This window comes from Prinia subflava, chromosome 7 (genome assembly GCF_021018805.1).
Source record: "Prinia subflava isolate CZ2003 ecotype Zambia chromosome 7, Cam_Psub_1.2, whole genome shotgun sequence".
Lineage (NCBI taxonomy): Eukaryota > Metazoa > Chordata > Aves > Passeriformes > Cisticolidae > Prinia > Prinia subflava.
Window position 1 is genome coordinate 22,327,329 of NC_086253.1, and position 27,632 is coordinate 22,354,960.

General features: G+C 41.6%; 1 protein-coding gene across 7 annotated transcripts in view; it reads right to left on the minus strand.

Moving 5' to 3' along the window:
• Nucleotides 1-270: 270 nt before the first annotated feature.
• Nucleotides 271-27,632, minus strand: part of LOC134552797 (atherin-like) — an 81,194-nt gene continuing 53,832 nt past the window's right edge. The window contains exons 2-6 of one of the 7 annotated variants that reach the window (XR_010080946.1): nucleotides 24,758-24,812; nucleotides 11,342-11,463; nucleotides 6,586-6,634; nucleotides 5,469-5,889; nucleotides 271-2,275 (exon numbers count right to left, since the gene is read on the minus strand). Coding sequence is in view for 3 of the 7 variants with exons in the window: in XM_063401772.1 (XP_063257842.1) it covers nucleotides 6,629-6,634; nucleotides 11,342-11,463; nucleotides 24,758-24,812 (183 nt within the window). In the remaining 4 variants the exon portion in view is untranslated. Of the gene's footprint in view, nucleotides 5,890-6,585; nucleotides 6,635-8,443; nucleotides 8,583-11,340; nucleotides 11,464-24,757; nucleotides 24,813-27,632 lie in introns of those variants that run through there. The other 6 variants (XR_010080947.1, XM_063401772.1, XR_010080945.1 and 3 more) reach the window with 6 other exon arrangements.

Sequence of the window (27,632 nt, forward strand, 5' to 3'; positions counted from 1 at the left end):
GTACTGAGCCAAATATGCTGTTAGCACTTAGCAAATATGCAGTAGGGTGGAAGATCTATTCTCCTGTGCATCACAACAAGTGCAGAGAAACTCTGTTAAGGTTGCAGAAGTAAATGAGATCACAACCCGACTTGTGTTCATGACCAGTTAAACTTTAACAAGGACCTGAAATAGTAGGACCACTCTGAGGTCAAATGTTGAAGTGATGAAAAGTGGCTGAAGAGGAATGGATGGTGAAAAAACTGAACAAGTAGAGCTCCAGTGTGGACAGAAACAATATTTATTGTCTGCAGTGACAATTGCCATGGCTGGATCTTATAAAGGATACAGGTGTATGTGGGGGGGTAAGGAGGAGGAATGCTCAAACTGTCTGAGGCACTTGCAACCAAGCCTGGCATTTACCAAACTCATTTGGAACCTCACTATCAAACCTCAGCATTCCTGGGCTTCTGTGGAGCCCACACTCACCACCATCTCACACATGCTGACCCCTCAGTACCTATTTCATGCTCAGCTGAGTGGCAGCTCCAGGCTAGGGATCCTAGCATAAAGGTCTCTTGAAGGGCTGTCTAGTCAATGCACTCTGAACACACCTCAGCATTGAATTTCATGCAGAACACCACATGCAGCGTCCTGTGCCTTGCAGGGGAGTCCAATATCTTCTACGTTAACCAGCAGTTCACTTTTATCAGCTTTGGGACTTAATTCTGGTGGCACAACCTACATGAGCAGATAGCATCCCCTGAAGCAAGAAGCTGTCTCCACCCTCATCCATCATGAGGCTGCAGCCAGAGCTGGGGAGATGGGGATGCAGGTTGCTCTCTAGTCTGCATTACAGCAGCATTAGGAGGTTTCACGTGGTAATTTAGAAAGGCTCCCTACAGGAACAGTTCCAGTGGTACTCCCCATCTCTTCCAGGAAAAATCAGATGGCAATGCTGCCTAGGCTGACATTAGCCTACAAGGCTACAAGCCACTGGTGTAGCTAGTCAGGCCTAGCAAATTTGGCACTTGCTCATTTATTAGCAGAGATGAGCTAGAGGTTCTCCTCCAGAGCTCTGTTATCTCTGCTAGGCAGACAGAATTAAAGTAAGTCTAAGATATGTGATTCAGCCTTGTGCTTCAGGAGCTCTGGTGGGACAGGTGGTAGGGAAGTCTTTGTTTCTTAAGTATTCTTTCCTCTTAAGTATTTTATCTGAAGTCTCTGGATAGCTCAGTGAGCATGGACACATGCAAATGCACATGAAATGATAAGCAGTCAATAAAGAAAAAATCGGGTCCCTGAGTAGCAGCAATGTGACATGCTTGGAAAACTGCACATAGGCAACAATTTTTTAATATGAAATTCAGTGCAGCCAAAAGTAAAGTCATTCATTACAGAACAAATCTTTCAGGTCATCCTCACAGGTTAATGGAGCCCTTAGAAGCAGTGAGTCTGCAGGGAGGCCAGGGCAGATAACCCAACAGGAGGAAATGTTTGCTCCAGCAAAAGGAATTCTTGTGTACATGAACCTGGGAACTCTGGATGCTACGGACAAAATCTGTACCTGGTCTCAGCTGAAAAGTGTCCTGGCCTCACACATACAAGTCAAGAGGTTTCAGATGAGAGTTCACTGAATGACTAAGGACTGGAAAATGTGTTTTCCAGAAAGAGCTTCCAAAAGTTCGAGCTCTTCAGTAGAGCAAAGGGAAAGGCTTGTGTAGGTGTAATTTAGGAGTACCTGTATTTGAAGCAAAATTTTGGAGTGGGCTCTCACACACATCTGTCTAGACAATCTGCCCTAGAAATAAGGCATGTGGTTTCAGCAGAGAGGGGAAATTAACTGCTGGAACCATTTACACAGAGCTGAGGGTAGATTCTTTATCACTGTGCATAATTTAATTAAACTTGGCTGGTTTATGCAAAGAAAATCAATAGTTCAAACAGGAACAAATGCTGGGAAACCCTTTGATCCATGTTATGCAGAAGGACATGCGAGTTGATTAATTCTGGATATCAGTCAGTGAAAAGTGGGTCATGCTGCGCTCTGCTGCCCCTTCATTCTCCATCCCTCAGCACCAGCTCTGTGAGCAGTGGCAGCCAAGTGAAGCATCTCCAGCAAAGCCTTCTTCCACCCTGAGCACAGGATCCACGACCAGCAGGAGGGGCAGAGACAGGCGAGAAGATTTCAGGGCAGGAACAGAGCTTGGAAATTCAGGAATTAATACCATGTTTTTCTTGGGTTGCATAACTAATTGTTGAGCAAGAGAAGAGTGCAGATGTGTGCTGGTAGGATCTAGAATAAATTAATTAGAAATTAAGAATCTGAGGGAAGGCTGGAAACTTCCTACTTTCAGGAGGCCAGAGAGAGTTCTTACAGAGGATGGTATCACCCTCTGTCTATCGAGAAGAGCTGGCAACACACATTGTCTGCCTTTCTCTCTTACACACAAGAGAAAAAAAGAAATGGACTTTTTTTGAAGTACCTCATGATATTAAAATCATTCCCATGATTAGGACAGTGCACAGTTTTCTTCACTTCTGTGATTTAGAGTTCTGTGTGAGATCCAAACCCTACAAGGCAGGCAGTGATCCCCTCTGACCAGCCTTGAGAGTGTTGTTTCATGCCTTTGTGAATGCATCCACGGAGGATGTTGCAGTGACCTCTCTTGGTAAGCTCTGTGTGTGTGTCTTTGTGTGTGTCTGTTTCTTCTCAAGCTACTCTTTGCCTATCTTCCAGGAGATGAGAAAGAAAAATGAGCTCAAAACCAGCGCAAATTACCTAGAAGGTAATCAGAATATTACCTATTCCTTACAAATAATAATAATAATAATAATAATAATAATAATAATAATAATACCTCTGTCCATTTTCATAGCATTCACACAGCACTAGCATAATGGTCAAAGAGCCAGCTCAGAGTAAACAAAATATTTGATTCCTAAGTACTCAAATCTCCTGTTTCTTTAAAGAATAGCACTTCATTAGAGTCATCTTCTGTGCATTAGTCTCCTTTGACAATGATATTACAAATCCCAGCACAAAATTAAGATGCAACCGTACAAAAGCTGTGAAAGCTCGTGCCTGCATTTGCTCACTTCTCTGACCTTTCTATTGTTTATCTTGGGCACAAGATGTATTTCAGCCATTTGAATTTGCACTCCAGACTTTATCAAACTATCCTGCTCACCATCCCCACCCTGACCTGGAGGAAATACTGTCTATAGGACATTCTGCAAGTCACCAGTAGTGTTGCAACACGCAGCTCCACCTTTATGTTGCTGGACAGGTAGATAAAGAACCATCTGGATAACGAGAAGCTTTAGAAAGGACAAGGAAGCACTGGCACATGTTGCCTGCAGCACTGGTGGAGTCTTTAAGAACTGGTTTGACTGGCATCTCTCAGGATGCTCAGTTTGTTCTGCCTTCCAACACTATATTTCTGAATCTAGGATGAAATTCTGCTAGTGACAAACTGTCAAGGATATCTGCCTGTTCTCTGCAACCTGAAAAACTGAAGAGACACGCTTTGGCAACAGGCATTGAGGAAGGGGACTGCAAGTCATCTTAATCACCTTAGAGGAACATCTGACCCTTATCTACTACTGTCCAGATAGCACAGTCATCGGTATTGACCAGTATTTGAACCAAACCCCAAAATGATCAACAGCTTCCAGACTTTTATGACTTGCATTATTTTTAGCCGCTTACACAGTCCTCATGATTGATCTGCCTGGAGTGGCTCCGCTGCAAGCCCCGAGGGAGGGGAGAGGAAGGGGAGAGGAAGGGGTTCATGGAGACACACATTGCCATGGGTGATAAGCTCGCATCTGTTTTGAACCGTAAAATGGCAGCTCGTTGTGAAATCCTGTCGGAGCATACCTTTTAAATGCCAAACAAGCACAGCATCAGCAGCACATAAAGAAATATTTGAAAGGCCCTGGCGGGAAGCCAAGACAACGTGGCTAATGTTTCACCTAACCTCACCCCCTCGCGGGCTGGCTGTGCCCCGGCAGCCCTGCCTGTGTGACGTGAGCCTCCGAGCTCCGGCAGGCAGCTGCTCCTTGACTGCCTGCACTGTCTGCCCTGCTGGCAGCAGGACAAGGGAAACAAAGAGCCCAAAGCATGAAGCAGCAGCGCTCAGGAGCGGCGCGGCCCGGGGCACAGCGCGCCCTCCCTCACGGCAGGCCCGGAGCGCGGCCCCTGCCGGGGCCCAGCCGCGGAGCCGCCCGCGCTCCGGCCGGGCCGCACCGCGCCCTGCGGGCGGGGCCCAGCGCCGGGCACACACTGAATGCGGCTCTTTCCCGTCAGGCTGGCCTCCGTGGGGAAGCGCTGAGGGAAAAACTTGTCAGGCCCTGCCTTTCCTTTGGAAAAATCCACTTTCGCTCCCCAGTCTCCAGTCGCCTGTCCTTTACATGCACCTAGTAATTTACCTCCTCTTTCGCACACCTAAATACCTTCCCTTTAACTCAGAATAGTTTACTTTTCAATAATCTGTATTAAAAGTCATTATCCAGAGGCCTGTCCCATTAGTCTAGCTCTGGAATTCTTGTTTTCTCTAAGTTATTCCTGTGTCCTTACTTTGTAAAATTAGTACCCACCCCAGATACAAAAGCCTGCAGAACGCCTGCTGTAAGTCTGCTGCTATCGCTGGCTGCCAGCTCAAATTGAAAATGGAGCTGACAAGCATGATGTGCCAAGAGAAACATTCTGTATGCTGGAATTTGGACTTATTGGATGTCAAGTGTTAATTATTGATTGATCATATTCAGTTCAAGAGAGATTTTTAGAATTGTCCTTTTACCTGCCTTAAAGTGTGAACTGTGGGTAACACAATAGTAGAGGCACAAAGCTTTTCAGAGGATTTAGAGAAAACCCTCTTTGTGTAGCATCAACCCAAGTGACAAAAGTATTTCAGATCCTAAATAAAAAGAAGCAAGACATATTTTTCTACTAGGTGCTGATCAAAAGCTTGAGTTTAAGCCAAAAATCACCAGTAATATGGTCTAATGACATAAGCAGGAACATAGTGGCAAAGCAGTTTCCCAGTGGCAGCAAAACAGAAATACAGATCAGAGACTGGTAGAGACTAAAACCAAATGTGATTATTCTTGCAAAAGACATATAAAGTGACAGGAAGAAAAAAATCTAAAAATTAATATACGGTTTGGCCAAAACCAGATACAGAATTAAAATCAACTTAATTTTTGATGATTTGGATTTGTTTGCTTATTTGCTTACTAGATTTCTTTTTGATCCAGCTGTTTTTCATTTTGGTGAGTTTCATTTTGAGGCAAAAGTGATGAAACCCTACAAGAAGGGAAGTTCTTGTGGTTTTTCAGGGGCATCCAGAAGCAGAGTAATGGAAAACCAACAATAGACAGGAAAGACTGGAAAGTATGAGACTTTTCCCAAACCCTGCCTAGTTTTGCAGACTGATGGTATATTATGACATACAGACTTTGGGTTGTAGAGGCTGCATACAGACCTTGTGTAGGCACTGGGAGATGTTGTGATAAACTCCTAGAGAGTGTCAGAGCTGGATTGCCTTTGGAGGCACAGTGATCCATCCCTTTCCAACCTCTCTCCTTGTGCTCCTTCCAAGGTCTCTAGTCTTTGTGCTCCATCAGCCATAGGAGTCCTTGTGTTCAGCCAGAAGGCTGCAGACAAGTGTGTGTGCTCTCTTCCCTGCTTGAGCACCCATATCATGTCAGGAGCTGCCTGGCTTCAATATAGGTCAGAGGTTGCATTAGCATTGTGTAAGTTTGGGCCGATCTCCCAAACACAGTAGAAGTACCATTTTTTGATATTCCTCTTCTCAATAAAAAATCACGAGTGCCAAAGAAAGTGCATTGCTCTAGATGGTGTTTTAATTAAGCTGTTTCTCTTTGTGTTGCCACTGGTATTTCCTGTAGGAAAAATATGCATATGTGAGTCTATCAGTCTATCTAATAAAAATATGTTAAATTTGTTTTACAGGCTAATCAACACACACTTTTGAACACAGTCTAAACTCTTCTCATCCAACCACTCTGCACACGCAAAAAGAAAACAGAATGAACCAAGGCTTGGACTGGCTATGCCCATTCAGGACCACGCAGTGCACCAGTCATCAGCATCAGAAAAGGAAAAAAATGGTCACCCCTGTCCCATCTCCACACAGGTACAGAACAAGCAGGACATGAGGAAAAGGCACTGTGTAAAGACTGGCTGGTACCCTGAGAATAAAATTTCATGCTTTTTCCCATGCAAAATGTGGAAGTATTTTGAGTAATGGATAAAAATTACTTTTCCCACCCAAGTGCAGCTGAACCCTCAACTTCATTGAACATGCATATTCCTTCTGCCTGGGATGCCCATAACCTGCCATCACTCAGGTATGGCTCTGCTTTGTCAACCGTAATGCATAAGCAGAGCTGCAGGAAAAGCTCTTGCCTTTGCTTCACAGAAAGAGGACTGATTTGCCTGATGTTGTAAATTTCAGACAGAACTCAGCCTATAAAGCAAGGACTAAATGTTTAATCATATTTCTTCTATTAATAATAATGTAATTAATATTCATCAAGTGGCTATCGACCAGATCTTGAGCTGGATAGTCACCTTACCTTTAAATCTTTTAGTTGTTAGCCACTTCCTCTGTCTCTGGACTCAAACCTGTAAGTGTCAAATGGATTATTAGTTTCTGGAGTTATGCAGAGTCTTGGATGCCCTCCAGCCCTGCTGTTTCCCCACCCAGGAGCAGAGCATAGGGGGTATGTGTGCAACACAGGAAGGATGTGCATGGGATGCGTGCTGGCTGGGGTGCACACAGGGGCCCGAGGGATGCCATGGGGGCTCAGCACATTCCTAGGGACCTCTCCTGTCCCACCACCTACACAACACCACTAAATACGATGGGGACGTTTCTGGATCACACAAACTCCCTGGAACTCTCTTTCCAGCTGTCATATTCAACAAAGCCTCTTTCTTATATTTTCCTTACAAAAATAAAAATAAATTTAAATAAATTTAATTTTAAAGGGATAAATCCTACTTTCCTTTCTACTCAAATCTGAGATGACACTGGTGGTTTCAGGAGGGGAGCTTACATTTCTACATCTTTCCACTTCCAGAAGAACTACTTTCTCTACTTAAGTAAGGAGCAGAGAATCCCAGATGTGTCTGGAGCTATGTGATTAATCAGTAGCTAATGTGCAATACCATGAGAGGAAAATCTGTGGAGGGGCTAAAAAGTAAAAAAATAATTGGGAAGGGTGGTAGGAGAGTGAGTGGGCATAAAATATGATATTTTATTTCATTCCATTAATAGTTTGAAAAATAAACTAAATGCAACTTTCAATTACTTCCTTTAAAAATACCCTAAATATATAATTTTGAAAGGAGTTATTTTAAAAAATTAAAAAAAAATTCTTAAGACTGTTCACTGAATTCAGTAAAACATTCTCAATATTTTCAGTAAATTCAGGACTGCTTTTGGGCCTTACTACATAAATCTGAAGAGAAACCACATTGAGCTGAAAAAAGAAATACATTTTGGTGTGGGATTAAAAAGCAGAAGTGTTTTATTTCTGTGGATCTCATCAGGTTTTGTACTCCTTTATTGTTGTTATATCAAAGGACTAAAATATTTTATTATGTATTAGTAGACCTTTAATGTCCTACTTTACTTTTCACATTACAAATTGAAACCCCAATCACCTATGAGTTATTTTGGACTATTTCTCGAAATTGTGACAATGAAATTACTGGGAATTTTTTAATCAGTGCAACTGAATATATTTTGCCTTTTAATCAGTCATTTGTTTCCTAGACTACTTGCTCAACTTAAGTATTCAGCAAACATTTTTAAGAGAAAGTTGTTTCTTAAAGTTTCAATACCCTTTTCCATCTGCTATGGGTGGAAAAACTCAAGAACGTGATTTCTGAGACCACCCAAAAAGCCATGGAGAAAAAGAAAAGGACAACTAGACTTGTGAACCTTCCTGTTGTTTTTGTATTGTGAGCTTTATTTGTACAGCTCAGAATCCAGCCATCTGAGGAGTTTACTGTGCTCTCATGAAGAAACTATTTGTACTACAGAGCAGCATGTTTCCAGCCTCCTAAGCAAAGTTTAAGGCTATATTTCTTCCTCTGTGGATTTAATGGTCTCTCAGAAGTGTAAGGATACAGCTTTAAAAAAAAAAAAAAGTCTTTAGCTGACCCTGAGATTAGCTCAGTTGCTTAGAGCAGGGTGCTAAGAACACCAAGCTTGTGGGTCCAATTGCAGTATGAGCCACCCACTTAAGAGTCGGACTTGATGATCCTTGTGGGTCCCTTTCAACTCAGAATATTTTATAATCTTAGTCCATTTTTTAGGTTTTGATATACATTTGTTTCAACTATCTTTTGTTTCAAGTCAATGTACTAAATTTTTTTCTGCACAGGCTATGAATGAACAGCTGGTTAAAAGGCATATTTAATTACCTTCAGCAGAATTGTCATCTTTCCTATCTTTTGGTACCAAGTGACACTGGACATTTTACTCTACTGAAGAATTTCCTGTCTTTATCAAGGCAGACTCCAGGCATGCTTTTCAGCAGAGAAGAACTGAAAAGGGAGGACCCTGTGCAAAGGAACCACAGTTTATCAGTGCAAAACCTACAACGAACTAAAACAGTTTTCTCCGAGTCATTTTAGCTATCAGAGGAGCTTCCACACCATTTTGTCATGCCAAGATGTGTTCCTAATTAATCATTGCATGCACATGCCTCTGCACTTGATCAAATGAACAGTTCTTGACAGCTAAATCCTCATGCACTCTTTGCTCCCAAACTTACAAGCCTTTCATAGGATGTTTAGACAGGAGGAAGAAGTGCAGGACACCAGAATGACAATGCTTATGACAGTCTGGGGGGCTACATGAATCTGTTTTTCAAAAGGGGATATTTCTAATTATTTTATCCACTGTTTCACACTCTTCAGTCACTGAGAGTTGAAACTGCACAGAATGAACCAGGAAAGTCTGAGAACGTGATTATTGAAAGATTGAAAAAATAGTTTTGGATGACCTTGTGTTCTTTATTTCTTCTACTTTGCTCCACAGGAAAAGGCTTTTGTGAGAACAAGTCTCAGCTGTTCTGATTCAGGGGAGTTTGGTGATTATTTTTGGTTCCAGTTTGCTGAGCATTAGGACTCCTGTCTTATTATTCTATTCTGAAATGAACTGAACAAGTCAAAGTGATTCTCATGACACTGAATTTTGGACTGAAATTATGTGACTTGCAATAATGTCAACCTTTTCTTAAAGTGAAGCTGTTTTTCACAACCATAATGGAAACAGGCAGTATTTCAAAAGGATGAATCAATGGATCTCCATGGGGATGATTCTGATTTCACAGATAACAATGGAAATCAGAGGCAGGAGAAACACTGGAGACATTAAAATGACTGTAAGTAAATGTAAGTAAAATCAAGACTAATTTTTACATTTACAGATAAACAAATATTCACATTAAGAATTGTCTTTATTTAGGAGTATTATTCTGGCAGTAGTCATCTTACATTAAGATGCAAGACTGATTAGAGAAGGTCAGGAGCTGGAATTTTAGAGTTATTTTTGTATCTTATGCAAATTTCCTTTCGAGCAGTTGCTGTTTGGTATCTATTTCCTTTGTTAAAAGCAAACAGAGAAAAATAATTGAATATGTAATAATGATTCAGAAGTTGAATAAAAACAAAATCCAAATTTGCTAAAGCTAAACAGGAGGGGAAAAAAGACACATTAACATATTGATGTGCACAGAACATCAAGACGGAAAGAGCCATTCTAAAATATTACATTGCCCTCATAAAGAATCTCTGAACAGGCACACTTTACTCTTCATCTGGAGGGAAAAACCCTGAACAGAGAAATTACAACTAAAAGTGTATAATTTTAAAATATACCAGGTGCATGCTTTTACACAAAGTGTGTAAAAATGTTCTGTCTGCTGGGCTTGATGCCATTATTTGTTGTCTTCTAGGAATCAATCCTTTCACTGAACCAGGATGACAGTGGGTTTTGTACAACTTCATCAAATAAATTGAACAGAAATCATCACACTAGCAGAAGGTCAACATCATTTGAGTTAAGGGGCATGTTTGCAAAAAGTAGAAGAAGTAATCTCCACAACACCATTCCAATTTTTTATCCTTTCCAGCAATGTTTCCCCAGTTCAATATTATTAGCACATATTAATGAAGTGATTTTTTTAAACAGTTTTATATCATATGACTTTTTTCAGAAATGGTTTAATATGACCTTGGCTTGGCTTGATTTGGTTTTTTTTAGTTTCTGTGGGATTTGGGAGGGGATTTTTTATTTTTTTGTTCTGGTTGGGGTGTTTTGTTGGGTTTTGCTTTTTGCTTTGGTTTTGGTTGGTTGATTTGTTTTTTGAAAGTGAGCATTCTGTGGTGAAAAGAATAAATCTGATCTTGATTTTCTGCCATCCCAGTCCACTTGATTCCATACTGAGTTCTGGAGATTTATGCCACTGAGCAGTTTGCATTTAGAAGTGGTAGGTAGGTTTTGAGCATACAGCCATGAAATACAAGTCCAGGAAAGTGTGGTTATTATATGCATACATTGAGAAGATGATTTGAAAATGTTTTAGAAAATCTGCTATACCAAGAACAATTACTGCTTTCTCACAGTTACCTCACTTTACTGCATCTGAAAAGTAGATGCTATGGATGTAAAAAATAACTTAAATCAGTGACCAGGGGTATGTGTGGCTCTCATGGACCTGGGTACAGGTGTATATGAGTCACAATGCCACTTGGTAAGAGCCAAGGAGGAAAACTTTTGGCAATGTTCTAGCACATTATCATGGCATAGTGATTCTGGAAGGTGTCAGAGTTGCTGCTTGTAAGATTTTCACAAATATCTTTCACTACTTTTGTCCTTGCTGTTGCTTACATATATGTCAGCTGGATAGTAAAAGCAAGCCTTCAATTTTCATATCAAAAACATATTCCTCATTTTTCGTTATTCTGTTATTGGGCTTGGAGAGTTTTTGTGAATGTGATTCTTGTCTGAAAATTTCTTTCTCTGTAGAAAGCACAGCAACTTACCAACGATCATACATCCTAGCCCTTATATAAACAAACATCCTTCTGATAAAGAGCAGCATTGTGAGGCCCACTTCTTATGTCTCTCTCTCTCTACTCACATTAAAAATAACAAATGGGAGTACTGGGTCAGAAAAAAAGGTTTTACAGAAGTACTGCTTCAACAAGCTCTAGCCATGACAACATACATATCGGGAAAAGAGAAAGATAATGATTTCCTCAAACATTATTTGGCTCTTAGAAGGGTGGAAAAATAGATAAAAAATATATTACCAGCATCAGGGAGGGAGAGGCATGAAGCACACAATTCCAGGTATTCAATGCTTGTAAGGAGGAATAGATGAGACCCCTTCCTGCCAGTCTGGGAGAGCAGGGATGTGTTTCTGCCATTTTATCTGAAAGGAGAGTACTTATGCTTGGTATAAACATTTGGGAGGTACAGCTGGGACAGTTTATCTGGACAACAAGATGACAATTACAGGATGAAAGAAAACAGCATAACTGGAAGTAAATGATTGCCTGCAATGAAGGGCAGTTTTAAAGGAAGAGACAGATTATTGGGAGGTAGGAGCATGTTAGCAAAGGAAACCAGGAAACTATTGGAGATGGTGAGACAGAAGAGCAGTCCTGGGAAGTATATCTTGGAAGCTGGAATCTGGATTTTATGATTTTTTAGAAAAACAGAGTAAATATGTGAAGTAATGGAAATGGGAGTATGGAAAGAGACTGTCAATCATATTCCATTTCAAAGGCTGGTTAAATAGGCATTTACTTATACCAAATAGCAGTAGATGGCTGCTGCCAACATTCAGATAACCCCCAAACCATTTTCTATCTGTAGAAGTGTACAATGAAGTTATTTAATACGGCCTTCATTTCAAATTGAGCAGATGAATTTAATAGACTGCAGCCTTTTGCTGAAGGACAAAGACAGGGAGCTATGTAAAGCTGAATATGAAATACTCAGGAGTCTCCTTCTGGCTGGTACTTAAGGCTCTGTTTTGCAGTCAATGGACTTTGGAGGAAATGCTGTGCATAAAAAAAAAAAAAAAGAGCAGAAGGTGCTTTTCCCATATAGTCTATTACTTCCTGCAATTCATGAGAACTCTTTCCTTGTGCATAAAGGTCACCTTTCATTTATGTACATATCTGTTTGATTTGCTGAAAAGGGTATCCTGAAAACTTATTAAAAATATGAAAGGAAATGTAAAATTAGGGGTAAAAGGGTGTGTCTCATGGCAGGACATCTATAAATAATCACTATTAAAGAGAGTTGGCCATTGAAACTGCTCCATACAGAAATATCTTCATGGCACTACAGATCACAGATTCTACCCAAACACTTTAAAACCACAGGCTAATGCTGCTCACTGCTGTTTAAATGGCCAAAGAAAAGAAAAAGAAAGTGAGGATATGAAGAGAAATTTGAAATTTTGCAGAATAATATAACAGAGAGACAACCAAAAGGAGAACCAACAGCCTAGAAAACAAGGGAGCAAAGAGACTAATTTAAAATACTGGATGCATTCAGGAGCAAGTGTTACAGTATGTTTGCTCACGTCCCCATGTCTTTTCTGTGTATAACTGCTTCCATCTTAGGCAGATCCCAAATGACCCCAGCAGGACCCAGCGGGTGACTGGGTGGGATGATGGTGGTGTCCCTGTAACCATGTATGATATGCAAGCGAACAGGGAGCAAGGGTGTGAGATGGGACCAAAATATTCTCACCTCATGCTCAGCACAGGAGATTTATGGGTCTGCCTGGAATGTGCAGCAGTGAGAAGCCTGTGCTGGCCAGCAGTGGGTACCCCACCTGTAGCAGCAGCACCAGCTGCAGAACTACTGCCTGCCCTTGATGGGCCATGGGCAGCACTGGTTTTGTTTGACTGGAAATGAATGATGGTGTTTTCACTTTGATGACGCCTCTTTAGAAAATTTCCCCATCCTTGCTCTGTGAGGGAAATACTTGATTGAAAGCAGTGGTTAATGGAATTCATAAGCCCTTCCACAGACAGGAGCAAAGAATTTTATTTGCAACCACTCCTTGCAAATATTTAAAAAAATGAACAAAATATGGATAAACCTTCATCAGCTCATTTCCATCAGTGTTGTTAAATGCTCCCTCAACTTGTGAACAAAATTGTGTATCAAGTTGATCAGCACTGAGATGCTACCACTGGAGCTACAGAGCCCTGGTCCTGGCTGTCTTCTCATGCACAGTGCACCCATAGGTATGAGGATTCTCTCCTTCACTTGAGGTGTACACAAAACTAAAGTGTCCATCAAGTCCTCTCCAGCTTGCAATCACTGTCCAGAAGACCTTGAACACTTAGAAATATTTTACATAGAAATGAACATCTTGGTGACCCTCAGGAACTGGAGCAGGGCTGGGATGATGCCAGTGAGACACCTGGCAGAGCAGGAAGAGCTCCTGCACTTGCAACAGCAAAGCCACTCAGGAGGCTGTGACAGTGGATGTGCAAAGGTGAGACTGCCCAAGAAAAGCAAGTTAGGAAAATAGTCTAAACCAGCAAAAGCTTTAAAATCAAAATTAATATCAAGATTATATATTTTAGGAAGTCCTGTGAGCATGAGAGTTCTTCAGTTGCAGTGGTAGGGAGTGAACGTGGGAACGCGTTCAGCTATTCCTATAGCCAAAGGTGCTGAGAGCAGGCAGCTGAAAGGGATCTGCACAGCAGAAGGATATAGGGGTGTGTCAGCAACGGGAGCAGAAGGACAATGCAGAGCTGCAACTCCCTTCCGCCCCTGCCCCCTCTGCCAGACATCCGGATTCCAGGCGCAAAAGGGCAAAGCCTTTTTTTCTTCCCCTTGAATAGCTTTTTGGGACTCTGGGAGGCTGCCCTGGGGACTGCCAAAGCCCTGCTGCTGCCCAAACAAGCTGCTGGCTCTAGGTTCAATTAATTATGCACTTGGTGGTAACTGTAGCAGAACTGGAACCAGACGTAGTAGTGAAATATCTTGAGCCTGTTTTCATTTTCCCCCGTCTTTTTCTCTAGAACAGCTGATTTGTCTCTTGCAGGTAAAGAGCCAGGGCTCTGCTGTTTGCTGTCAGGGGATGTATATCTTGTTTAATGATGCATGATGTGTGTCCTAGCTGCATTTTTGACTCCTCTTGCTTTTTCTTAATGCATTTTTCAGGTAAAGGTCTGTTTCAAAAAAAAAAAACAAAAAACAAAAAACAAAAAAACCCACAAAAAACCCAAAAAAAACCAAACCAACCAAAAAACCCAACCAAAAAACCTTCTCCCCTGCCCCTCCCGTGGAATTCAAACAAACAAACAACAAATCCCTGTCACTCAGAGTTTCCTGTTCAGGATATTCCCCAAACAAGCAAACATGCAGCACTTCTCTATGTCATATGCATATGCTTGAATTTCCACCTTCCTGAAGACTGGACAACTGCACGGTATGCAAAATCTTTGCCTGGAAACCACAATGTTATTATATTATTAAATATTTTTAATATATTATAATAGTAATTATTACTACTCAGAATCTTGTGGAGAACATCAAATCCCGACCTAGTAGCAGGGGAATAAAACCATGAAGCAGTACCGTGCAATTTTTTTTTTTTTACTTGATGAAGCATTTGGATAATAGAAACTGTGTATGCATTTCTATTTCCTGCATTTAAAATAACCATTCAGCATCACTTTTATTTTTTCAGGTTTTTTTTAGTAAGTTTTATGAGTTAATGTTGTGATGTCAATTTTTTATTGCTGTTATCACAACAATATGTCATTGTCTTCAGAGTGCAGAATTCCATAAGGAAAACATCTTTTCAAAGTGGGTTTTGGCTGGCTGGCTGGTTGACAAGTACTTGGTAGACAGAAACCCTGCCATAGTCCAGGGTTTCTCCTGGGCTTTCTGTAAAGTCACCACACAAGAAAACAATCCTCACACAGTTTTCCAACATGGTAAAAAAAAAAAGTCACATTTTTGATTAACCATGGCTTCACAGTTACTAGCAACTGAGAACTCTGGGATAACTGGAAGAGGTATAGGAGGAAAGCTAGAGAATAATAAATTTAAAAACCTTTTAAAAAAACTCCCATGAGCTGGGACTAGATGGCAAGTCCCAAATTCCTCTTAAGTTATTAAGTGTTGGGTGCAGGGGAAGTTAAGAAGGTTGTCTGTCCTGCTGGAAGGAAGCATTTGCTTAAGAGAAATCTACTATTTTTCATTCCCATTTCAGGCCACTGGGCTGTGGCCTGAATCCAGGTCAGGGACCAGTTCTCAGAAGGGAATTAGAAGGCAAAATCAATAACTAAGTGCCACATTAACCCTGACAGCTCTGTAAGCATGCTGCCAGCTATAGCTGGGTGAAAACTGCCAGCACACCAGGAGGACCTTGCAGGATCCAAGCTCCAAGTGGAGATACCAGGCCCATGGGAACCAAATACAATAAAACAGGGTGTGTTATTAAACAAGACTTAAAATTAGACTGAGGTCAATCAGACAGTGGGGACCAGAGCTGCAGTGAGAGGACAGTGGTCAGCACAGCTGTGTGTCCTCTGAAAGGACTTTTGTTTGACCCTACCATTTTCACAGGATGCTTGAAGGCCAGTAACAAATCCAGTAGAGGCAAAGAGAAAAAGAAGTCTCCCTCGCTCAGAATCAGGACAGTCCCTGCCATAGTCCATTTATGGTATTTTTGTTTGTAGACCCCCATCCAACAAAACTCTAAGGTCCCTAATTCTGATTTTAGCCTCTTATTTCAGGACTATTTGCTGAAAATTATGATAATTTAGACTTGTGCACAAAACAAACAAACAAACAAACACTCTCCCCCCCAGCTTATTTTGTTTTCTCCAAAGGAAAATTAACTTCAGATAATAATCCTATTATTAGGGTGGGTGGGGTCTTTTTGTTGTGGTTTTTTGGGGGTTTTTTGGTGCTTGGGGGTTTTTTCCTTAAAATCTAGTTGCCTCTGATGGAAGATTCTGTTCCTCCAGAGTTTGTTCTCACTCATAACCAAAATATCCCACATTCTATAACCGTGAACAGAACAGCAAAGCTGAGCACTGCAATTTCCAATTGGTCCCATTTACCCATAGACACAAGGGAAGCCTGGGAAAAAAGAGATCTCGAGTTTGGCTGCTCCCCTAAAGCACTTCAACTTGCATTTCCTATCTTCACACGTGGTCAATTCTCAAATGGTCAAAGGGGTCACACAAAGGAAACTGAGTACTAAAATAAGTTTCCCGTCTAACATAGCTCTGCACCTTGTGAAATTACATTCCACAGACTGACTCCACAGTCACAGGAGAGGGAACAATGTCTTGATAAATGTTTTAAAAGCATATCAACTTCTAAGGTTCACAGTGGGAAAACTGTGCCTAAACCTTTAATGTTATTGCACGTATTGGCATAATTCACTGCTGATTTTTGTCAGTAAAATTTTTCAGAAAATCTCATGGGCTTCAACATCAGTAAATTATTTTTAAATACGAGTGTGCCTGGGTTGATCCTTGCTGAGAGGTTACTCAGCAGTGGCCTAGACACTCAGAGCCAAGAACTGCTGGGAGAGGGCAGCAAGTGGGCAGGTAACCTCAAAGCACAGGTCACACCAGGGAATTTCAAAGAAAGATGGGGGCTCCTCCTCAGGGAGATGGACTTTAACTCCCTTTCATGTGCAGCTGCTGGTGAGCAAATAAATAATGCACCTAGTGGAAGATGCTCATCTTGTGAGCTACCCCAGTCAGCTGTGGCCACATGTGCTTACTGTCCTGGGAACTGCTGAGACCTGTGGAGCCCTGCAGGCTGCAGGAAAGAGCAGAGATGAGCGAAAGGGCAGGTCCCCAAGAACAAACCCACACACCCTGTAGTCCAGCCCCTGTACTCTGTCACCATTAGCACCTCTACCAAAGTTCTCCATATGGATCTTTTTCTCCATTCAGCTTGCTTACTGAAATTCCCTTTCTAAATCCGAAAAATCTGTGTCCCTTGGTACCCATATGAATAGCCCTCTTCAGAGGCATGGAAATGTTCTGCTGCCACTATCCCATTGCAGCAAACTGCTCTCTCTTCAATCCAGGATCTCATTCAAAAATGACTTCTTATGAACTTCACTCTGACAGTTTTCTTGTTACATTTCCTTCCAGGCTTTCTGCTGTCTCAGCCAGGACCTTTTTTCTCATGGCCATCTCTGAGTGCAAGATAAGAGAAAAAGACACATATTTTTTCTCCATCTAAACAACAAATACAAGAAAAAAACTATGTCTGCTTGCCACAGGGCTATTCAATGTTGTAACCATCAAACTTAAATTTGGTCTTCTTTTCAACTGTAACTTGATATTCTGCCTAGTTCTCATATTTATAAGCCAACTAGCACATATTGGACAAAAAAGCTATAAGCATTACAGCTCTGGCATAAATGGCTAACATTTGGGGAGCAAAAGACCTGCTGTAGTTACTAAAATTAATTTCCTTTTTCTTCTTTTCTCTCTTGGTTTCTCTCTCCACATTCTCCCTCTTTATTTCCTTCTAGATCTTCCTCTTAATTTCCCTTCTCATCTTTTTAATTTTGGTTCGGAATCAATTTTTCTGAAGCTAAAAAAATTAGGGGCTTGCAAGTATTTTCCTTTATAAAGGTCACACGATTAAAGACTACAGCTGTAAAGTGAGGCAAGTTGTGTTCATCTGACACCAGCAGCAGAATGTAAGAGATAAGAACATGCACAGCTGGAGCCTGGGCACCTTCCCATGTGGGCTGTGCACAGCCGTCCTTGGCCACCAGCTGCCATCTGTTCCACCTAGGATACCTGCACCTTTAATGCAGGCTTTTGTGATAACTTGAACTCTCCCAAAACACCACGCTATAGAGCCTAATCCACAGTTTGTTTATTTTTATTTTACCTATCTTTCTAAGCAGTCTTTTCTTGTTCCAGACCAGTTCAGTGACATCACCTGCATGCTCTTAAGGTTGTCATTTCAGCTGCTGTTTTCCATGCTGAATTTTCATTTAAAACTCTGCTCATGACTTTCAAGACTTCCATAAAATTCCACGAGAAGCTGGTCAGTGACTCAAGCTCTCACAGAAATTACTTTCTTAATCTATTTAGCAGGATGTGATGCCTGTAAACTCTCCAGTGATTCAAAGACAGGAAGAAATGATTTTTTACAAAAGTAAGGCCTACTGGGTAGATCAAGGAATCTGTTCTTCAGTCCCATTCCTGAGTAATGAGGTGAATATTAACAGCAGAGGCTTCAGGGACATTTTATGTTTGAATGCTGGTGGAAGAGTAACTCCTTTCTCTTTCTGGAGCAATGAATATTTAATTCAAAATGTAACTGCTCATACTGGGGAGACTTAATAGCTTCGTACATTGAGTATTCACCTGGGATACATATATCATGGAGTTTAGTTCCTTCCTTAGACAAAGAAAAATATTTTAATGTGGTAAAGTCAGAAGTTCAGTCTTGCCCTTTACTGTCCCAAAAGAGGACTCCAAACACTAGCATAGCATTTTCAAGGCTTTATGACCTCTGCAAAATGAGCAAAAGAAAAATTCACAGACCATTCTATATTCAATTAGTCTTTGGTGGTTAGAAGATGAGAGGAATTACAGAAAAATAATATAAAGTTATATAAAACAATTGTTTTACAAACTCAGAATTTTACTCTTATAGCTACAAACATTTTATTGAAAGCGCTGGCAAGTCCTGCCAGCTCCCAGCTACAACTGCAGTCAGGCATGAGCAACAGCTGGAGCCAGTAAGCATTGCACAGGCCATTTGCAGATGTGCCTCACCTGCATGGAGAATGGAAGTGTACCAGCCTACCTAGCCAGCAGAGACTGCTGTCCTTGTGCATTTCTCCAAAACGATTTGAAGGGTGCAAGTCTCATTCTGCATCAGACCAAAACCAAATGTCAAAAAAAAAAAAAAAAAAAAAAAAAAAAAGGCAAACAAGAAGTAAGGTTCTCTGCTGCACAGCTGCAGCTGAAATACCCTCTCCTATGTAGTAATGCTGAATTTCATTCCAGGAGGTCCAAGAAAACTGATAAATGAAAACATTAAATTGACAGAGAAAGCTGTAAAAGAAATCACCAAACAAAGCAGAGCCATACAGGCTCAATCACTATTACTCTTTCTATAATTGTGATTACAATAATAAGCAACAATGAAGTAAGTACTGGAGCAAATTAAATAAGTCAGCAAAATTTGTGAAGTCCAGTTTTACTGACACACCTAATTTCCTTGTCATTTTTCTATACTAATGCCAAGGATGGAAAAAATGAAAAGTTTAGTAATTCTGAATACAGAGCTGAAGTCTTTTCCCTCCAGCTCAAGAGGGAAAAAATGGGATGGGCTGATCTCTGCCTGGCTCAGCTGTGCAATGTTAATGGTCGGGTACATGTGTGCAAATGCCTGTGCTGTCAAAACTGCCACCCCTGCTCTGCCAAACCTACCAAGAGCTCATTTCCTGCAAATAATGACTGTACATTATTGTCTGGAAGAGCATGAGCACTTGTGCTTCACCATGCACTCTAGGCTGTTTCTGTGCATTTGAGGTATTCCAGGTTTAAAGAGGTTTAGTTGGCAGGTCCAGACCAGTAGAAAAACTTTTTAGTGCCCAGTTTCACGTGACAAATAATCAATAGTGAATTCTCAGTGTGAAAAGTCTGTGATAATTTTTTGAGTTAAAACTCTTCTGAGATGCCTCAAAACACTGCTAATTTAAACAGTGGTAGAAATCCAGAGAATTTTAAAATTATCTGGAAGCAGAGAAAAAAATCCTAGAGTGACTAGTGTGTTAAAGCAATTTCAGACACATTTTAAAAAACAATTTCAAAATCTCACTGTAGCATAAAACCTAAAATCTGCAGCAGGGAGACATAGAGGAAAGACTTAAACCCCCTCTGCAAAAACAATATCCAGCAGAAATCCACATTTAGAAACTGACTTACAGGCAGTTGCACAAGGGAACTGGAGTTCACATCTCCCAGTACATTTTTGCTCAGCTGAGGCTTTCTCACAGACATAAGCTCCACTGCAACTGGCTTTGAAGTCCTGTGCATACCTGCATAGATTACAGAGAGGGAAGGCAGGTCCCTCCACACCCAAACTGTAAATTAACAATGCAACATGTCAAGTTAAGAGATGCCCTCCAGCACCTTGTTTTAAAGTCAGACCAATGGCTGACAATCTCCTGATATGCTTAAACCTTTCCCTGGAATTCACATCCAGTTTTCAGTCCCCTGAAAGAAGAAACAAATTTATAGGAGTAACTGTGTGGGTTTGGGTTTTTGTTTGTTTGTTAGTTTGTTTGTTGTTTTGGTTTTTGTTTTTTTAATGTATCAGTTCAAACCCGGGTCTTCTGCTTTAGTTCAAAACAGAAACTTAATTTTTTCTGCACAAAACAGAAGAAAGTTACCACTGTACTGATTTGACTTTTGCAAAGTGCTTTGGACAGCAATAGCTTTGGCTTGTGAATATGTCACAGGTTGAAGAGAGCCAGGCTTTGCTTTTCCATTTCATCTGTCACTCCTGGAAGAATCTCCTTCTATGGATAGGTCGTGGCAATTACTGTCCTTTATTTCACCAAAACCCTTCAGGAGGTTCTGCTCTTCCACCAGAGAAGTGTGTCACCAGTAAGTACAGCTTTGAAAAGGACTTTTAACTGAAGCAAGAACAAGTATAGTCACTCAAACTGCAAGACTTCCTAGTCTTACTGTACTCTTTTTCCTCACTTTCTCCACTTTGTCAGGGTGGCTCAGGAATCAATCACACTCATCATGTCCCATCACTTCTGATCTAATTGTAGGCAACAACTAATTCCTGTCCCATCTGTAATATCAGCCTTCTCCTGACCTAACCTCCTCTTGACCCCATCTCATGTCACAGATCCTACAGCTGTGGGGAACAAGCATGTGGAAAGAAAGGACCCTGCTGACCACCTTGCAGTGATTTCTGCAGGGGAGAGCCCAGTGCCTGCTGGGAAGCACCAGAAGTCAGTGATGATTTCTGCACCCAAGTGTTGGTCCTTACAGCAAGACCTAAAGTACTCCTGACCAATGATAAGAAAGATCATCCAGGTATCCAGCTGTACTACTGGAAAATTTTGCTCATCTGCCTCCTACCAATGACATACGATTCAACTGCCAGGTGCTAGAAGGCTCTTCATTTGAGACAAGTGCACATAAAAGCCAAGTCCTGCAGTCTATATGGTAAAATATGCTTTCCAAATCTTAACTGAAATCTCCACATTTGGATATTTTTTGACAGTTTAGTTTTGGGGAAAAAATAAATAAAAGAATGGACTTTATTCTATGTTCCTTTCTCTGTCTCACACACATATCTCCTTCCTTGTCACAAACACACAAGGAAGGGATCCAATCATGTTTTTCAGAAAGCAGGAACAGTCTAATAAAATTCAAAAACCTGATTTTCAGAAGTTTCTTCTCTTGGTTGAAAACAACTGTGACTCTGATAAGCATTGTTTCTTCATACGTCTGTTTTAGGTAGTTTAGTTAAAGTATCAAACTCCAAGCACTTTGGTATATATCATTATCTGCATCAAAAGGAACTAAATATACTAGGAGACAGCAAAAAAGGAATAAAAACAAGATTAGGGAATGGCAACCACCAGCCAGAACGTCAAAAGCAAAAAGAGATAGAAACAGGACCCAGTTTCTTCAGGTAAAAGTGAAATGTGTCTTTCATTCAAAGATAACCAGACAAGAGCAAAGCATCAGATTGCCCAATGAGTGTATGAAATGGAATAAGGAAAAAAGAGAGCTGATTAATAGGAGGGATGTAAAGAAGGACCACTGCAATGCAATGGTGGTGTCTTCATTGCTTTAAAGAGCATCTTGAATTCCAGGATGTTTCTCCATTGAAGGAAGTCTGAATTCAGGTGTAGATTTTTTGTTGAATTGTTTGTTCTCCTACAGTTATGCAGCCAAGCTAAAGGGAGTAGTCAATGCTGTAAAGACACTCTGTCCCACCCAAGAATGTTATCACTGTTGGGGAGCAGATTATGTAGGGAAACGTGATTAGAATCTTTCCAAAAAAAGGAGACAAGTGAGCAGCTCTCTAGACTCATGTCTAAGGCGATGTTCCACGCACTCTCTGTCTCCTGTCACCTATTTAAAAAAGAAAACAAAACAACACAACACCACCACCACCAAATAAAAATCCATTTTCATTTATAAAATGTACAGAAAGAATGCAAAGGAGAACACACAACACAAACACCCCACCACCCCTAGGGAGATCACAGATAACAAGAGACTAACAAGGTCTCAGGCCCAGATTGTGAGATCAAAAGGAAAAGGGCCCAGATAGGGAACTTCTGGTATATAGTTGAAAAGTCACCAAGCCAGTGACTTGTTGCTTGTTGCCTGATAAATTTCTAAAGATTAGAACAACAAAATATCCCAAAATCTTCCTCTAAGAGGCCAGGATGAGGAATGGCATTCCAGATGGTTCCAGTGGATTGAAGCTATCAGTTGTCCGTCATAGGGTGTTAAGTGGATTTTTAGGCTTTTTAATCAGCACACCTTAAACTCAAAAACAGATTAAAAAGGGTGTGCACATTAGATCCAAAATAAAATGTAAGATGGATGGATGGATGGATATGAAGAACAGAACAGAATTAAAGCAATCAGCAGTGCCTAAATGCTCTTCCTGGTCAAAAAATTACTTTTAGAAAACATGCCAAATAATGCCAGCACCTGACCTCAGTCACCTTGTCCCTGCTTTCTGCCCTGCTTTTCACTTTTATCTCAAGGGCCCTCTATCATCAGCATCTTAAGAATCCAAAACTCTCAATTCCCTCAATGAGAGAATATAGTACATTAGCCATAATAAGCAGAACACTGAAATGACTGCCCTGATACTGATTTTCTGATGTTAGTAACATAGAATGCAACCAACACATAAAAATGGATTACTTTCATTTCAAAGGAACAGGCAACTAGATCTAATCTCAAAAGGGAAAATAGCACTAGGGAGTGTCTCGCTTATTGTAATTCTGAATTCACACAACTTTGACTTAGCTGGTAGAGCAACAAAGACCCTCTGAAAGTATTAGGGAATTCGAACTTTTGGGAGGAGCAGCAATCAGTTCTATCCTGAGCTAATCTTAAAGGCAGAGTACCTATACATTCAGTGGAGAGGTATGTCATTAATTCTGTGAAATATTGATACATAAACTGAGCAAAGTGTAATTGCTTTTCTTTGAAGGTCATTACAAGTAAAGGCTTGGAGTTCCCACTGCTAGGAGTTCCCTTCAAAAATGTCATGAATTTAATTGACCTGTTATCTCAGAGGTACAAAACCAATACATTTTAATAAAACCATGATTTAGAGGAAGAGATGCTACCGTGACTGCTTCGGATCCATTAGGCTCCTCAACCTCCTATCTCCCATTTTAACTCCTCAGCCAAATTGCCACCCCTTTTCATAATTCCAGATATAAACGTCAGTGTTTTAAAAACTCTTCCTCTTACGCAGACACTGAGAAACCAATTGGCAGATGCCCTTGTCCTACAAACATCTCTATACAGTGTTTCAGTCACTGGTCAAATCTCATTCAGCTGCCTCCAGAAAAACTGATTTCTGCCGCCATTCTGACGCTCAGTAGTGGGCATCCACATCCCTTGCTTCATATTTGAACAGAATTACCCTCCTGATCTTCTTGTTCTTTTCTAAGCCTGTCTGACCATGTAGCCAGGGGTTGCTGTAGAGGTAATATTACTGGATCTGGTATTACTCATCAATACTGCAGCAGTGCCCGGGTGCCCTGGCAAAGATCAGGACTTACTGGGCCAAGGACTGTACAAACAGTAAGGAACAGTGCCTGCCTGCAAAGCCTGAAATCTAAACACACAGTGCAAGCAAAGGCAGAGCTCCTGTTTCTCTTTGACAGGTGGGAGGGGGTGCCACCTCCCTCTGACCACCCCCTTCCCTTCCACCCAGCACTGACAATGAGGTTCTGCTCCACAGGGCTTTCCTCCTGCAAGAATCCCCATCTCCTCTGGCAAGGAGAAATCCCACATTCCGTGGGGACCTCCCTTGACACACCTGTGAGTCTCTTGCTGCACAGCCTCCATACTTACAAAGGGCTGACCCCTGCCCACACCACACACACACAGCTCCCCCACCGTGGCAGCCCATGTGTACCTGTGCACCTATACACACACAGACACACAGGCAGGGCATTCTGCCTAGCCTAGGAAAACTCAGCACTGCCCACTTTACCCCTGGGCACCAAAATTTCCTCACACACTGCACCCCAATCTGACACTGCATCTGCACCCAGGTCTTCCAGCACCTGCTTCTCAAGGGCATCCACAGCAGCCCTTTCTCTCACTGCAGTATGATCTGATTCACCCTCAGAGTTGTGTGACATGAATTCACCCATGTTATATTTAACACTGGAAACAGACCAATGTCCTCAGGCCCACATGTAGGATGCAGCAGTGAGCTTCCTTGTGTTGCTTGTGGTGATGGCATCACACTACTTGAGGTCACCACCCAAACAAGTGACTCCCTCTTTAAGCCAGAATCAACTCTCCATGTCTATCAGCATCTCACCTAACTGGCCACTGCTAGAATGGCAGACAGCCTTTAAATGAGTACAGTTAATTCAAGGGGAAAAAAAAAAAAGTATGGATACATATGAAGTGACTGATGAAGAAAACCAGAAGATTATTTACCTCTGGGTGCTTGGTGGTACTCCTGAGTCATAAGAGCATGCTCACAACAGTTGCTCTGAAGACAAGAGAAAGCAAACATTAAATTGACAAATAATTAAGGTTAGCCAAACATAACTTTAGAATTTATTTCCAGAGGATAAAACCATGACTGCTGGCAAGTTGAGATGTCCTTAAGGATAAAAAACTACATTAATTTAACCCTCAGATTGCTATAACACTTTCTCTGGGATTTCCCAGATGGAAATATGTGTGAATGAGCTCTGTAGACCACGTGTTACAAACCCAACATTTCAGGAAGCGTTCGGACTGACTGCATATTCTCTGAACAAAATGTGGAAGTTCAATAGATCTGGAAGCTCTGGGACATGTTTGGCTTAGTGTGCATGCTCAATTTTGTTGAATAACATGAATGAGCAGAGCAAATTAGAATCTGGAACACTTCAGACATTATACTGGAGACTCACACATGCAGAACAACACTATCTGAAATCCACAGGACTTTCGGGCTAGCTGTGTACACACTGGGTAGCTAATCTTTGCATGTGCTTGAGAAACAGTGCAGGTTTCCAGATTTATGTCAGTTCAGGCAAGGATCAGTCATTGAGCAGGGCTTCCCACTGGCTGGAAACACTGGGCCAATGTAAAAACCCTGAGGCTCTGCCTAGGAGCATGTCTGCAAGGAAAATTCTCAGGAGCACTCAGATCTGTAGGGACTCTGTGTTAACCCCATGGCAACAACAAGGTCTTGCTCCTGTCCACTTTGCCTCTGTCAAACAGATGCTTTCTTCTTCAGGCAGCCTGTGCCTGGTGTCAGTATCCAGAAGGTTGTGCTTGTTTGTACTAGCCCAGATGAGGAGCCAATGCAATGCTAATTATATGCTGTAGGTACCTGTTAAGCCATTTTACAGGCAGTTGTGTGCCTTTATAATTTAAAGGGACAAGTGCAATGAGTTACATGTAAATGAGGCCTGGCTTAGTGTCACGGCATCTATAAAGGACATAAGAGAGTCAAATAAACTGGGGAGCTCTTTTCTTTTGTGCATTGCTGCAGAGGAAGCAGGCAAAGCGGAGGCTGGTGTTGCCTGCTGACAGGAAACAGGTTTGTTAGCACAGCCAGCGGCGCTGCCCTAAAGGAGAGCGTACCTGCCAAGAACAGGGTGTAGCAGAAGCCTCTCCCCGCCAAACCCCTGCCAGCAGGTTGGGATCGGCACTGAAGGGAATGCCAGCAGCAGTCCTGGAGGGAGGGAAAGGCTGCACACAAGCTCTCCCATCCCAAAGCCCTGGGGCCAGGGTCCCACCCAGCATCACCGCCCTGCTACTCAGAGGATAAACCCAAGAAGAAATGTGCACGAAGGGAAAACCAGGAAATGTAGGAAAATGGCTGGGGAAGTAAAGTTCATTGTACCTATGGCCAAATTCCCAGAGCTCTGCAGTTTCCTAGAAGGTAATGTGATACCACAGCTTCAATTCATGAACAAATAAAGTGGGATTATTTTGCCCACTGCAGTCCAACTTCATTTATAATGCTTAGTGAAGGCAAAAGCTTGGCAGGATTTTTAAAAGGACACAAAACGGCCTTGAATGAGTTCTTCTGGAGAAATGAGGGTTCCAGAATTGCCTTGTTGTACACTGACTTCATGTCATCAGACATCGATGATGGAGACAATGAAGGACTTTTTCCAAAGGCTGGTATTCTTGTGTGTCCTTTCTTCCAGATTCTTCCACCTTTCTACATTAATATTAATCATATCTGAAAACCAACACCAGAAACTGAACCAAAAATTATATTTCTTCTCTCTTAGTTTGAGTGCTGATCTGAGCAGGTAGACAGGATGATGCAACTTAACAAAGGCCTGAGATTTTTAACTCTACTGACTTTCATGAAGATATTCCTGATTTGCACTTACAGTGTGCTTGGTCACCTCTTGGCAAAGTTTTGCTTTCACAGACATCACTTTGCCACAGCACTGGTGATGCTGAGGACAGTTCCTACAGGGGAGTAGGTGTCTGCCTGAGCAAATTACTGGTTCCCCCTTCAGATGGTCATTCCTGACCATCAGGAAAAAGTCATTTTGGAGAAAGATAAAATTTCAGCTTCTTAACTGGCCCATCTATAAACCTGAATGGATTTATGCAAAATAAAGAGGTCTCTGGAATTCCAGGAAGCGCAGTGCCAGACTGAGGAGTCATCTCACCGCTTGTTACCACTGCAGACAGGCATGGAACAGGAGGAGTTTCACAAACCAGACATGGCTATGGAAAGACCCACACTTCTCCCAGTGCTCTGCTGGATGAGCAAGTCCTAAGTGCCACTGGAGAAGCCACCCTTCTCTTCCCTCCCTGCTTTCCTTCAGGCCAGAGATCCCGCCAGGGATTAGATCATCCCTCGGTGTCAGGATCTGTGCTATGCTCGGTTGCCAGCCATGGGTGGGTGCGTTGTTAGTCAGATTTACATGTCTAAAACATCGTTTGTGCAACCACCCCAGGGCATGGCTATGAATGCGCTCAGGATGAAAATCTGAAAAAGAAATTCAATAAGCAGAAAAACAGTGAGCTGATGCACCCCTACAAGCAAGTCGAATCTACTTGCAGCAAGTTAGCTAATCTGATTTACCACCAGATTTACTACAGAATGTGTTTGCTATAGAATACTTCTTTAGTTGCTTCATGTTGCTCTACTAGATGCAGTATGCACTTGGTATTTGTCTCTAAAACGCAAAAAAGGAAGCTGAGGAGTCCCACACAAGGAGCACACTACCAGGGTTCACACAATAGGCATTAAATCAAGGGGACTTCATAGGTCATGACCATACAGAAGTTATTTATCTACCTAACTTGGGGCTTGCAGGCTGTCACTCTGTCTGTGTTCAAAGTA